The following is a 15086-nucleotide window of genomic DNA, read 5'->3' on the forward strand; positions in this document are numbered from 1 at the left end:
TGGTTAAATGACTCATCATGGGGCGAATGAAGGCTCTCTCGCCCGCCCCTACTGACTGTAGAAAGAATATCCCACTTGCAAGTTTGGTGTATCCTACCCGCCGACCGAAGCAGGATCAGTTTACAGCACAGAGGCAGGCTAACGAAACGCTTTGAGATTGTTGCAAATGTGTGTATGATGGCAAAGCCAGCGAAGAAGCAGCGAAAACCCTTGACGGAAGACGCAAAGAAAAGGAAAAGAGCTTCAGACTGAGCGAGGGGGAGTTTCGTAGAGAAAAACCATCAGGCTTGCCTGGTGTCCCTTTAAGTTAAAAATGTAGCAGATGATTTTAATCAAAGATTGTTGAGTGAAGCACTCTGGAATCTTTGCTTTTATCCAAAATGACAAGAATTTGCAATGTCTGGCTCGGGATTCAAGCAGACTCTTTCTCAGGCGATGATGCTACGACACTGGGAAACCCATGCTACGAAACCCGTGCTTATGCACAAACAATAACATGCTCAGGGCCTTTTTCATACAGATAGCAAATATTAATCAATTAACATCAAGTCACTATGAGTAAAAGCATCAGCAAATAAATAAAGATAAACATAAAGAAAAACATAAAGATAAGCATAAAAATAAAGAAAAACATAAATATAAACATAAACATAAATATTGCATAAACATGAAGATAAGCATAAAGATAAAGAGAGTTAGCGATGGCTCTGAAAGAGGGAAAGGACATGAACATGGGTGCATGAAAATGACAGTGCTGAGAGTGTTCAGGGGTGTAGTGGTGAAATAAGAGGTGTGTGTGTGTGTGTGTGTGTGTGTGTGTGTGTGTGTGTGTGTGTGTGTGTGTGTGTGTGTGTGTGTGTGTGTGTGTGTGCAAGGGTTTGTGGTAAAATAAGAGGTGGGTAAACTATTAGTTCTGTGATCACGGTAAGGTGGATTGTGTATCAGATGCGGTATCAGATTTTTTAAAAAGGCATTTAGAACATGTTTGATGACGGTGGCATTATTGTCCAATGTAACAATACCAGTGGTATTAAATGGCTCCTAGAGTGTTGATTAGTGTACATACTGTGAATGTGGATAATACAGTGTGATTTTTGAATGTTGAAAGTTGCAATTGATGAATGAACACTTTTGAGAGGTGTATAAACTCTAATAAGAGGTGGATAAACTCTATTTCTGAAATTTCAGAGGTGGATAAACTGTGTTTACTTGCATTTAGCCTCCACTGTAGCCCTGGCCATGTTGAGATATTACACTGAAGCTTCCCATGCTGTACTAAAGTGGAAGCACTCAGAGACATCTCTTGTCTTATTTTCACTTCCCTTCCTACGGTGGGCTTTTCTTCACAACTACAGAAACTGTTTTTCAGTCTCAGAGCTGTATATTGAAATCACCCCATGTGCTTTCCTAACCCTGGAATTATATGAAAAGATGCCCTAAAATATTTCTACTGATTGAATTAGTCTTGTGATGGCTACAGATCCTCCTCTCCAAACAAATCATGCATGATCTGACAGAACATCTTCCCAGACAGCAGAGTAATGAATCTGTTGAATCTGTCTCACACTACCTACCTCCCCATCCCTTAAAAGCTAAGTCCCTGCTTACTGGCAGTCCTGAAAGGCCGGCTTAAACCCATCAACATGGACATGAATTAGAAATGTTCCATTGATCTGTCATAAGTCTGCCTAGCCCCTGAACCTGCGGTCAAATATATAAATGGTGTCATCCAAACACACTAGTGCATTTTTTTTTTTTTTTTTTTTTTTTGAGGGGGAGCTGTCCGCGATGCTACTTTATCCATTCAATTTTGCTCCTGCACCCAGTCTGTTAATGTTTGTGTTGTGGCTGCGGGAGGGAGTGGGTGCGGGGTGGCAGGAAGGTCGTGGGGTCACACATCTGCATGCGGGATGCGATGCCCTTTGACACGGCGAGCTTGGCCTCTTGGCTCTGCGGCCCTTTGTTACATAAAGTGTCAGCGTCGGCCCCTAACCCCGCTGATTTAGAGGCTTAGGTCCGGCTGACTGGACAGCTGTTATAGAGCAGGGCCGAGCACGGCTGCAATAGATTACCCCACACACACACACACACACACACAACCACAGCCACCACCACCACCACACACACACACACACACACACACACACACACACACACACACACACACACACACACACAACCACAACCACCACCACCACCAACAACACACACACACACACACAACCACAGCCACCACCACCACCAACACACACACACACACACACACACACAACCACCACCAACACAGACACACACACAACCACAACCACCACCACCACCAACACACACACACACACACAAACACACACACACACACACACACAACCACCACCACCAACACACACACATACAACCACAACCACCACCACCAACATGCACACACACACACACACACACACACACACACACACATACACACACAACCACCAACACACACACACATACCCACACACACATACACACATACACACACCCACCACACACACAGGCATGCACATGCACACACACACACACACACACCAAAGACACCATGAAATCCCACAAATGCAGGGGTCCAAGTGGAGAGGCACTTATAGATTGAAGCATTCTCTTGAGAACTGGGTTGTGTGTGTTTGTTGGGGGGGGGTAGTGTCGAGGGACAGGAGGAAACGCAATAGGATTTTGAGGATTTTTTTTTTTTAAATTACAAAAATAATGCGGGTCAATCCCTATCCGATACTGCTGTAATCATATGGCTTGCTGTAGAGTTTAAGATGTTGGACGGCGGTGCCTGCTGCCTTGTGTGCAGCCTGCATGACAGTGTGTTGCAAATGCTGGTACAGAATGGCCATGAACGGAGACGATCTTTGCCAAAATCCAGTGGATCAATGTGGGTCGATCTTCAGACAGAGTCTAAGCACCTCCTCGTCTAGATCGGCCTCCCTAAAGAGCCTTGGAGTACTCTCCCTCCTGCAGAAACCCTCATCTAGACAATGATGTTGAATACTCTCTCTTTCTCTCTCCTTCATTTAGACAATCATGATGAATACTCTCTCTCTCCTTCATTTATACAATCATGTTGAATAATCTCTCTTCCTCTCTCCTTCATTTATACAATCATGTTGAATACTCTCTCTCTCCTTCATCTAGACAATCATGTTGAATACTCTCTCTCTCTCACTCTCTCTCTCCTTCATTTAGGCCCTGTTTACATGACAACGCTTGCGGGTGAAAACGACAAAATATTTTATCAGATGTGCCTTTTCGTTTAGATGGGGCATAGAAACGCAAAAAAGTGAAACCAACCTTCAGAGTGGAAATCTTAAAAACCGCCAACCGTCACGTTCCGGGGTCGGGTAAAAACGTGAAAGTCTGCTCCGATCTGCTCATGGTGGCTCACCGTATGCACACAGATTTCCCAAAAAAAAATGCTTGTCTAAATGCGGAATAAGTGAGAACGCAACGCCACTTTTGCATTTTCTCTTCAGATTGTTTCCGTCTAAACATTAGACAATAGACAATCATGTTGAATACTCTCTTCTTCATCTAGACAATAATGTTGAATACTCTCTCTCTCTTTCTCTCTCCTTTATTTAGACAATCATACTTCCTCTCTCTCTCTTTTTCATTTTTGACAATCATATTTAATAGTCTCTCTCTCTCTCTCTCTTCCTCATAGGACGAACCTTCTGAGACTCGAAACTCTGCTGTGTAATGTTACAGTAATATACTTGAAGCTGCCTCCTCCCAAAGAAACAATAATATTGTAACAGCACCCCCTCCAACATACTGCATATGAAGCTATATTAGCCTCTGATATAGGCGTCCTTTGGAATTTGGGCTTTAATTATGCTTTTACATCCAGGGTTATGAGCAGGGGTTGGGGTGAACACTGAGGATTGCTCTCGGTAACCTTTCACCTCTGACCTCTATAGCCGTGCCTGTGCTCACTGGTTACCGTCTATAGCTGTGTCTGTCGTTGTCTGTGCTTGCTGATTCCCCTCTATAGCTGTGTCTGTCATTGCCCTCTGGTTACTGTCTATAGCTGTGTCTGTTGTTGTCTGTGCTCACTGGTTCCCTTTCATAGCTGTGTCTGTCGTTGTCTGTGCTCACTGGTTCCCCCTCATAGTGTCTGTTGTTGTCTGTGCACACTGGTTCCCCCTCATAGCTGTGTCTGTTGTTGTCTGTGCACACTGGTTCCCCCTCATAGCTGTGTCTGTTGTTGTCTGTGCTTGCAGCTGGTTTCTTTTAAAACTCATTAAAAGTGTGGCTCTGCATCTTGTTCTCAGGCAACACGTACAGCACTTGGTCTTCCACACTGGTTTTCGCAAAAGCTGAGTCAGAGCTGGCCCGGGTCCGGCTGAGACGCGGCCCACGTCAGGCCAATCAGCGCCACATCAGGGCCAGTCACATGGTCCCGTTTTGAGACTGGGGGTCTATGGGATCAGGCTGCCATTCAAAGCCCGCTCTGACCTCTGCACTCACTGAATTAAATATGAGATTTTTCTCCAGCCCCAGATCCTTGCCATCATTATCACAGAACCCCTCTTTTCTCCCCTCCGAGAATCTCACTAAAGAACTCTCACAATGGTGCCCCCCCTCATTTAAATGGGGACAAATTGCAATAGCAAGTACTTGGATTTTAAAATGAAAAGAAAACGAATTATGTGGACTTGTTGCGTTTGGAAATACTATGTCTCATTGTGCTAGCGCAAATATTACTCGAGTGCCGAAATGTCCTTGTACATCTACACTAGATGGCAGCCCTAGCCGTCCATTTCTGGCTATACATTGCCCCACATCCAATGAAGAATAAATTACGTTGTTGATACGAGGTAGGTATATTTTAACAAATTATATTAAATTGGAAGAATTATGAATTAACGACTCATGGACAATTATGTTGATGATAATTAGAAAATGTACGATTTAAAATGGATTTATTGATGTGATAATTGCTATATGTAAATATGACTTCCACTGAGATAAACGGTTGGCTGGTTGGTTTTATATGCTTTCGTGATCGTATGCAGTTGACAAATTACAATCTCCGGCTACTCATGTGACTGTCTTCATCACCACTAATCTGTCGTTCCTTGCGTAAAGAAGATAAAGAAAAACGACCCTAGACATTACGCAGCATGGATAAGTGAACTAAACGCGCTTGGTGATGGGTGCCCCGTGTCTGACTCTCTGGAACATGTGGTGGGTCGTGTAGCCAATCAAAAGGGGCGCATGTGCTGCTTGGTGCCTCCCCCATTTCTCTCACTACCTGGCACGGCGCAGTTCCCGTGGAGCGGACCAGTAGCCCTCCTACTGGGCGTCTGCGAGAGCCACAGTCGAAGGTGCGGCTATCGCTATTCAAACAGTCTTCGCCGTCGGTCATGTCAAAGTTCGCTCTCCAAGGACTTTTGCACGGATACCCGAAACGAGGATACACCGACAAAGAAAAGCAAGACTTTTGAACATGTTCCTACAGATAGACTGTCCCTTCTTTGCATCTCAGTCTCTCGTGCCTGGGAGGTGGTAGCTAGCAACCGACCACAGAGTCCCCATCGATTCCTCTACATGGGAGTGTGAAGAAGACATGGAATTTTTGTCCGCATTTTTCTGCCTTTGACTAGGGGCGACCGCGCCTTCCCTGGAGTTTTGCAGGAGTTTTCCTATGTGAAACGTCTAATTGATTGTAATGTTTTCTGGCTCTCGTCTATCCTACAAGGTATCCCTGTGTCTACCTTTGATCGATCCCCTGGATGGCCGGACAGCGATTTGCATTGGCCTTTAGCTGGTTTTGACCGCCGCCGTTGTATTGTGTTCGATCTCACTGTCATATCTTATCTATTCTGAATCACTTAAACCGGCTGAAATTACTGGAGAGTCCAGTTCACGTTAGACCGCGTCATGGCAATGGTAGTGAGTGTGTGGAGAGATCCACAGGACGACGGAGTGGGGGGGACCCTGGGCGGCCACAACCCGCTCGCCCCGCCGATGAGAGACACCCGTCTGCCGGCCTCGGCAGCACCACTCACCCCGCAAACTGGACCCCCATCAACTCCAGGGGCCGCCGAGGACAAGCTCTCAGGCCCAAGTTCTGGGCAAGCTCATATTGAATGCACGGTGTGTGGAGACAAATCCAGCGGAAAGCACTACGGCCAGTTTACGTGCGAGGGATGCAAAAGTTTCTTCAAAAGGAGTGTGCGCAGAAACTTGACCTATACGTGCCGGGCCAACAGAAGCTGCCCTGTGGACCAGCACCATCGGAACCAGTGCCAATACTGCCGGCTGAAGAAATGCTTAAAAGTTGGCATGAGACGGGAAGGTGATTATACGCCTTATAATTCTCCTTTCACAAATATTCTCTTAAATCTGCATTCACAAATGTATATAGGATGCCAACGACAAAGTTTAAGTGTGTGTTTCAGTTTATTCATTGTGTTATTTGCAGATAGATTAGATTTTGTGTAAATAGACACACTTACACATATAGCCTATTCTTCGTTTTAATATATGAGATGTGGGTCAAAAATAATTTTCACTTTTGTATGATCAATTGCAGGTTAATCTTACATATAAAAAATGCTGTACTGTGTAGCCTAATTTCCATCTGTGAATAGATATGACTGTGTGTGTGTGTGTGTGTGTGTGTGTGTGTGTCCTTGCAACATTAACTGATAGGCTCCATAAGCAGCTCTTTGATGTTGTTGCGTAAACACTCCACTTTGTAATTTGAGTGTGTGGGATGTGACAGCGGCGATGGATGTACATTTCCTCCTCTCTCTCTCTGTCTTTGTCAGCGGTTCAGAGAGGCAGAGTGCCTCCAACCCAACCCAGTCATGGCCACTACGCGCTGACCAACGGTGACCCCCTGAACGGCCACTGCTATTTGTCCGGATACATATCCCTTCTTCTCCGCGCCGAGCCTTACCCGACCTCCCGATATGGGAACCAGTGCATGCAGCCCGGTAACATCATGGGAATCGAGAACATCTGCGAGCTGGCGGCCCGTCTGCTCTTCAGCGCCGTGGAGTGGGCCCGGAACATCCCCTTCTTCCCGGACCTGCAGATAACGGACCAGGTGTCCCTGTTGAGACTGACATGGAGCGAGCTGTTCGTGCTGAACGCGGCGCAGTGCGCCATGCCGCTACACGTGGCCCCGCTCCTGGCCGCTGCTGGACTCCACGCCTCGCCCATGTCCGCGGACCGAGTCGTGGCCTTCATGGACCACATCAGATTCTTCCAGGAGCAGGTGGAGAAGCTGAAGGCCCTTCACGTGGACGCGGCCGAGTTCAGCTGTGCCAAAGCCATTGTGCTCTTCACGTCAGGTAAAAATAAACATGGCCGAAGAACCCAGTCTTCTTCGTGTGAATGGATGAATGGCTAGAGAATGGCTTTTTTAAAACATGTGCGCAACAGTCCTGAGTCATTATTACGGTGATTTGTTATTAATCGGACGTCATTTAGCTACTCAAACACCCCACACTGACCATCAGACAGTCATGATGATGAGTAGGCTACTGCAGGGATAGCCTATTTGTAGGGCCCATGACTCATAAACATCTTATCCTGTGGCTCTCTGGAGATCATGTGGCCCAGTTCTTGTTTAAATCATTCTCCAAATCAACACTGTTATATATCGAGAGAGGCGGTGACCTAACTGACCCTAATGTAATAAGTTAGTCGGCCTCAGATGGCCTGCCGTTCCAATGTCACCTGCTAACAGTATCGCCTGCGCATGTGGCCTCTACTGAAGCGCTGTCGTGGAAATATTTCTGATTTCTCTGTTACATACTTTTGTATCGACAGCACAATTGTTTTGTTTTTTTTTTTCAAATATATTTTAATGTAATAATAATAGCAATAATAACACTGCTATTATTATTATTGTTAATAATAATACATTTGGCATGTTTTGTTTTAGTATGGTGTTTACTCTTTAGCGAAAAATGAAAGAGTGTATTCATATTTTAAATTGAGGATATTACTGTGGATATAAACTTTAAAATCAGGATAATTATGAGGCATTAAAATACATTTATGAACACATTTATTTTCTGCACTGACGTTTAGCTCATTCAAATATTTATTTAGGTCTCTTCCACAGTCCTATATAAACGGCAAAACTTTATAATCAGTGACTTAAAAAACGTTACATTTGTATAGTCATCGATTCATTCATTCATGCAAACATTCATTCATTCAATCATTGTATTGTATAGCCTAGATTTCTGTTGTATTATTTTGTATTGTATTTCTATTTTAACTGTATGAAACACCGGTTTTATAGGTTTGTTATATGTTTGACCTGTGCTTAGGCTTTCTGTGAAGATTGAGATCTATGGCCAGTTAAACACGTGTCCTTCTCTCCTGGTTATGCACAGATGCCTGCGGCCTGTCGGATGTTGCCCACATCGAGGGGCTCCAGGAGAAGTCACAGTGCGCGCTGGAAGAGTACGTGAGGAGCCAGTACCCCAATCAGCCCACGCGCTTTGGTAAACTTTTACTGCGTCTTCCCGCCCTGCGCATGGTGTCCTCGTCAGTCATCGAGCAACTCTTCTTTGTCCGATTGGTAGGTAAAACACCTATCGAGACGCTTATCCGAGATATGCTGCTTTCTGGAAGTAGTTTCAGTTGGCCGTATATGTCCATGCAGTGACACTTACCAGAGTGGACTATAAATTATGAAAACTGACTGTAAGCCGGTGATAAGGCAACATCCGATATAACAATATTTTTTGCCGCTTTCTCGTGGATTAATTGTGTACACAAAAGAACTTGACTTTTGCCGAAGTCTACCTTAATTTACACAAGCACTTGTTTTTTTTTTAGCGTGGAATGATGAATACAGTTATGTTCACTTTCTTTTTTGTACAAAGTTGAATAAAAAACGTGCAAAAGATTCAAGATTCGAAATGAAAGAAATGTCAATCGTTAAAATGTCCTTCGTCCGTGTCTTTTAAAAAACGATTATTTGTTGTACACATGTTTTAATGTAGTCTAATTATTTGTTTCATACGTTAAATAAATAAAAACTGTTTCAAACGAAACTTTTTGAAATACAAGCAAAAATGTTATACAAACTGTGCGCGCTTGAAAATAGTACTTGATCGGAACTAATGCTTTGAAAATGCAACTCCAGACTTACCTCATTAATATGTACAGGCGAGGACAATGGATTCATAAATGTATTTATTTGTCACTATTTGTATATTTATTTCCTTGCTTAGATGTTTGTTCAGTGATAACTCCCCTTGGGTATTTAAATCTTGTGAAGGACTACCCACAGTGACACTTGTAACAGCTGTTTGCAGTGTCTTTTCAATTAACCTTTTTTGTTTTACAATCTGTTTATGTTTGATATCTTCTTACAGCTAACTCCTGTTTGCAATAATATGTGGTTCAGCGATGTACAGTGCTATGTGCCTGAATTGTAAAGATGTGGTCCTGCAATTAATTCATTGCCACTGATTGATTGAATTGGGCTCAATGAGAGGAGGTGCAATGGCTTGATGTACAGAACAACATTTGATTAAACACATTTTTGGGTCCATTTGATGGTTCATGTGTCATTGAGTTGCGGTCCATGCTTGGTTTCATCTTTTAGATAGATGAACTACTGAACCCCTTTGTGTGGGTCCCATAGGGGTTTCCTATGACTAGCTGAGTCTCCTGCAAGTGCAGTGTAGAGTTTGTTTAGTAGTACTTTAATCTGTCATTAACGGCTACCAGTGGGAGCGGGTGAAACCGCCGTGTTCTTTCTGTGGTCTTATTCGAAGAAAAAATCTTGTTAAATTAATAAGAGTAATCACAATAAGGCCTTGAGCCATGATCACAATATGGCAGTCATCTGTTGTTTGATCTTTGGAGGTTTTGTTGCCTTCTCTGTCACACAGAGTCTTCCTTAGGATCACTGTCAAGTAGGACAAACTATGCCCTGGTGTCAGTCTTGGAAAGCATCAGTGATGCAAAAAAAAACAAAAAAGTGCAGATATGAGACCCTGTGTCCACTTAAGTGTCCACTTTTATTCTGGCACCATGCACAACGCTCACGCCATCTAACACTGGCCTGGTTGTGTGACTGAATGAGTTTCTTCCTGTAATTATATGAGAATAAATGTGGGAAGTTCTGTAATTGGGCTATGAGTTGGCGGCACCACATCCAGAGTCAGTTGAAATGGTTGTAATTTGAGCAGTGGACACAGAGAGAGAGAGAGAGAGAGAGAGAGAGAGTGTGTGTGTGTGTGTGTGTGTGTTTCTGAGGCCGTAGAGCTCCTGGTCCAAAGCCTCAGCAATGGCTATTAGTTTGTCAGTCACTCTCTACCCCCCCTGTGCTTTAACTCCCCCTGTGTCGGCTTTGTTGGTTTAAAATATGCACGTCTCTCAGGGATTCTAGTCACGAGTCAAAACTTTCAGCCACTGCCCTTACCACCCCCCACCCAAAAAAAAAAAAAGAGATGGCTGTCTTTTCAAGGGCTATTCCTCACATGCATATGTCTTAATCAGAATCACTTTAGCCGGAGTGACGATTGAATATGTTTTAGCTGCTGATGTGGTCTCTGGGCTACATTGCATTGCTCAGATTGACCGTGTGGTGAGGAAGGCTGTTGGTGTGGGTGCTTGGCTCCTCTCTGCTGGAAGGAATAGAGCAGAGTGGGGTTGGTGGTGGGGGGTTAAGAGCAAGAGAAAGGAGGACGTCTATGTGTGTGTGTGTGTGTGGTGTGGTGTGTGTTGTGTGTGAATATGTGTTTGTGGGTTTGTAGTATGTGAATGTGTATGAACAAGTGTGTGTGTGGTGCACACGCAAGTGTGTGATTGTGTGTGTCTGTGTGTGAGTGTGTGTGCGTGTATGTATGTATGAGAGAGAGAGAGAGAGAGAGAAAGAGAGAGAAAGTGAGTAAGTGTGTATGTGTACCTCTGTAAGTGTGTGTGTGTGTGTGTGTGTGTGTGTGTGTGTGTGGGGGGGGGTCTTTATTGGCTACAAAGAGAAACAATAGCTGGCTGACCAACCACTCGCTTTGACCATTCTGATGTCTGAATGTGAACTGAACTGAGAGGGAAAGTGCTTCCTGATGGTCCAGTCTCACTGCGCCGTCAAGAGTACATAAAACATGAGCCTTTCGTAATTATTTAGGAATTATTTTGGATGATAATTCCTACATGCTGGCCTGAATGACAAATGAACACTGTCACTTTTCTGAGAAAACCACATGATAATAGTTAGCTGATTTAACATTTTAGTGCATTATGTTAGACCTTGTAATATGCTTTGCTACATTATTACAGAGACCAGAATAAGACAAATTATAATATATCAAATGAGCTCTGGCCTGTCAAATGACTACTGACTGCCAATCAACTATCACAATTTAATTAAAAGTAAGTGGCTTATGTTAGTTTGTGATATACTCTGTAACACAGGATATTTAACAGCCTCTCTTTGCAACCACTCACACACACACTCTCTCTCACACACACACACACACACACACACACACACACACACACACACACACACACAGGTTTGTAAAGGAACTTTCAGTCATATTAATATTTCACCATTAATCACACAACATGGACCGAAAATAAAATAAAAAGTATTATTTTGCCTCTGAATAGAAGATTAAGTATGCTGGAAACCTTTTGCTGTTGAAGGATAGTGGTGGAGCATTGGGTTTGTGATTGGCATGGCATGAAACAACATTTTCATAGCTTAATTAAGTTACAATATAACCAATATAAAAATGCTATCTTTGAGTCATAATTAAATTGTTGTTTTCTGGAGATTAATAGTGTAGACTCAAATTCAAATTCAAAGGAGCTTTATTAGCATGACTGTTTGGATACAGTGTTGCCAAAGCCAGTGTTACAGATAACACAGTAGTGTCACACAAGAAAGAAAATAGACATAAAGCAATGCAGGTAAACATGTGAACACTGTGGTGACAGCGAGGCTGATATATATATGTATAAAAAAAACAATTAATATTGTTGCTGTAAATCCTCATGGTGTCATAAATTCTGTTTCATAACAGAATTATTTTTTTTGTTTACTGAAATGTCTACCTGTTATACGTGTTGGAGGTTTGAGAAAAGCGCTGTCCATGGTACCATCGTGGCGCTTACACGAAACTAACGACGAGGAGATAAATTAAATACATAGGCCTACATTGTGTGTGTGTGTGTGTGTGTGTGTGTGTGTGTGTGTGTGTGTGTGTGTGTGTGCGCGCGCGCGCGCGTGTGTGTGTGTGTGTGTTGGCGTTTTACTTTGAATCACATTTTAAAAATCGCTCGCAATATTTTACTCTAAAATTAAAAAAATAAATATAATTTAACAACGGCAGCTTTTTGTGACTTAATACTGGTCTGCGTGACTACACTGATACAGTTGTTTAAGGTTTTTTTTATTCGAGAGCTTCAAACCAACTAAGTGTTTGGAGGCCGGGTAAAGTTGTTATTGACCGACCCATGACACAGGCTTGTAACGAAGATGAAATGGGCAAGTTAAACAACAACAGAAATGAAAAATAGCACAAAAAAGTCCAGAAAACCTGTTTCACGAGTTTCTAAAAATCTCGTGGACGCGTTCTTTTTCCACGTGCTCAGAAAGGGCTTATCGCACTCACTGTTTAGTCATAAAATATTTCGCAATGATTAGATTGGAACTGACTTAGTAAAAGTGTTAAATGAGAACGAGGCTTATGCTTTGAAGCTTCTACTTAGGATTGTATTTTGTCACAATGTTACATGTGTGATTTTTTAGCTCATGGAAATGATTATTATTAGTAGCCTAGGCTAGTAGGCTATTATGATGAGTATTATTATTATTATAATGCTTATTGTGGGCTACGTATTTATTTTATTTTTTTCCTCATCTGTGTCTATGTCTATTGCCATTTTCATTTTTGAAGAAATAGGCAACATTTTGAAGATTGTGACTCTTATCCACAATATTTTAAATATATATAATAATAATAATAACTTTACAGTCATATCTTGCATGCAAACATCCGTGAGATGACATAGCATAAACGTATCAAATATCTTGCGGTGCGTAAGTTTCGGGAATATTAAGCTGCAAGACATCCAAATAGTTTTAGTTTGTTATGTAAACACTCGTTTAGAGCTTTAATTCATAATTAACTGTCAGATAGAAGAAGCATGGCACATACAGTATCCTTGTGCAATTAAAAAAATTGTTTTATTTGAGCAATTACAAAGTTTCTGTTGATTTAGTAAAAAAAAAAATGACCCTTTGGCATTTCAGCATTTTACAGATATTTTGGGGGGATATTATTCCAAAAATGCAAGGCTACTTTTCCCAATTGGGATGACAGGCTGAAGTAACCCAGGCAGCCTGTCTTTTGTGTTTGTCTATGTGCTTGACAGTTTGAACTTCTGGCCATGGCTGCCCTGTGGAAGGTTAGTGACCCCCATCCTCTACTCCTCCCCCCCAATCACTTGCTTTCATCTCGTGAGTGTTGCAGCACAGCAGCTCAGCCTCAGTGAGCTGGAGAGGTAAGGTGGTGTGTGTGTGTGTGTGTGTGTGTGTGTGTGTGTGTGTGTGTGTGTGTGTGATGGAGGGGTTGTTGGGGGGTGGAGGACACCTCCCTTAGGTGGATCGCGAACTCTGGCAGTCCTCAGGCGGTTTCCTGACAGGGCTGTGACACCACACACGGGTTGGTGGTGACCCCTCTACACTCACAGAGATCAGGGACTGAGCTTACACCAGCTCACACACACACACACACACACACACACACTCACACATGTACACACACACACACACACACACATACACACACACAAACATATACACACATACACATTCAACTGTAGGCACTCTTTCTCCGTTAGACATACACATGAACACAAACCCAACACAGACACACACACACACACACACACACACACACACACAATTAAATGTAGACACTCCTTCTCCCTCAAACATACATGAACACACACACACACACACACCTTCACAGGGGATTTGTGTTGGCTGAGAGAGTGGTCTTTGTTGCAGTGGAGTGTCATGAACTCCTTGAGGGCGTGTTGGATTGAGAGCGCCGACTGGTCCAAAACAACACCAGTGAAAAAACTGTGGTCAGAAAGGACCCATCTCCTTCATCTGTGAAAACAGGAGAGGAGGAGGAGGGGGAGGAGGAGGAGGAGGAGGCACAGTCTGTGAAACTCTCCATCCCTCTCTCTCTCTCTCTCTCTCTGATTTTCTCTCTCTACTTCTCTACATTTCCCCCCCTCTTTCTCTCGTGACTATAGAGCTTCCTTCTGGATAGCGTTCGTGTTTCATAGTTTTTCTCCTCTAGAACGCTGCATATTCTTTTAAAAAGCTTTGTTCAAGCATTTACCCACAAAAAGGCAAGGGGCCAAAAATAATTATCGTTTTGCTGTTGGATGTCACCAATTAAAAGTGCTTCCTAACGAGGGCCACAGTTTTTCATGTTTAATGGATGTATTTTAATTACAAGATGAGAAGACTTGAGAGGCTACTTTACATGTACTTTGTTGTGTGTGTGTGTGTGTGTGTGTGTGTGTGTGTGTGTGTGTGTGTGTGCGTGTGCACGTGGGATTGTGTGCATATGCGCCTTGTTACTTTTATGTGCTTTGTAGGCGTGTTTTTTTGTGTTTGGGAATTTTACTGTGCTACTGTGTGTGTGTGTGTGTGTGTGTGTGTGTGTGTGTGTGTGTGTGTGTGTGTGTGTGTGTGTGTGTGAGAGAGTGTGCGCGTGCGTGTGCACTCGCACATGCCTGCATATAGAAGACATAGAGACAGAAAGATATTCTCTGCTCCTATGTACCAAATACCAGTCAGATCTCCTCACAATGTCTTTGCATCACACTTGGGCCGCACTCCAACACCAATCCACCGTATTAACAGAGGAGAAAAAGGAGACCTAGTAGCATCTCTTACTGGATGAGATTCTGTTGAGCTTCTCTCCTTCACTCACCTATTACTCAGCAGGCCATGCAGTGCTGCTTAAAATCCGGAAGAAGGCCAAATTAGATCATTTCTATTGATCAGCTTAAAGTGAGTGACATGCAGCTCAAAGACA

At 43.1% G+C, this 15086-nt stretch overlaps 1 protein-coding gene across 2 annotated transcripts; it reads left to right on the plus strand.

The window, feature by feature from the left end:
* The first annotated feature begins 5327 nt into the window (after positions 1 to 5327).
* On the plus strand, positions 5328 to 9565 carry nr2f1b (nuclear receptor subfamily 2, group F, member 1b). 2 transcript variants are annotated; one of them, XM_048259957.1, is made up of 3 exons: positions 5328 to 6337; positions 6813 to 7340; positions 8397 to 9565. In XM_048259957.1, exons 1-3 carry the CDS (start codon positions 5920 to 5922, stop codon positions 8669 to 8671), a joined length of 1221 nt encoding a protein of 406 aa, XP_048115914.1. In that variant the 5' UTR covers positions 5328 to 5919; the 3' UTR covers positions 8672 to 9565. The 2 variants fall into 2 exon arrangements, with proteins under 2 accessions (XP_048115914.1, XP_048115915.1); XM_048259958.1 differs by having other exon boundaries at positions 6816 to 7340.
* The last annotated feature ends 5521 nt before the right edge of the window (positions 9566 to 15086 follow it).

The sequence above is a fragment of the Alosa alosa genome, chromosome 12 (genome assembly GCF_017589495.1).
Source record: "Alosa alosa isolate M-15738 ecotype Scorff River chromosome 12, AALO_Geno_1.1, whole genome shotgun sequence".
In the NCBI taxonomy this organism is placed as follows: domain Eukaryota; kingdom Metazoa; phylum Chordata; class Actinopteri; order Clupeiformes; family Clupeidae; genus Alosa; species Alosa alosa.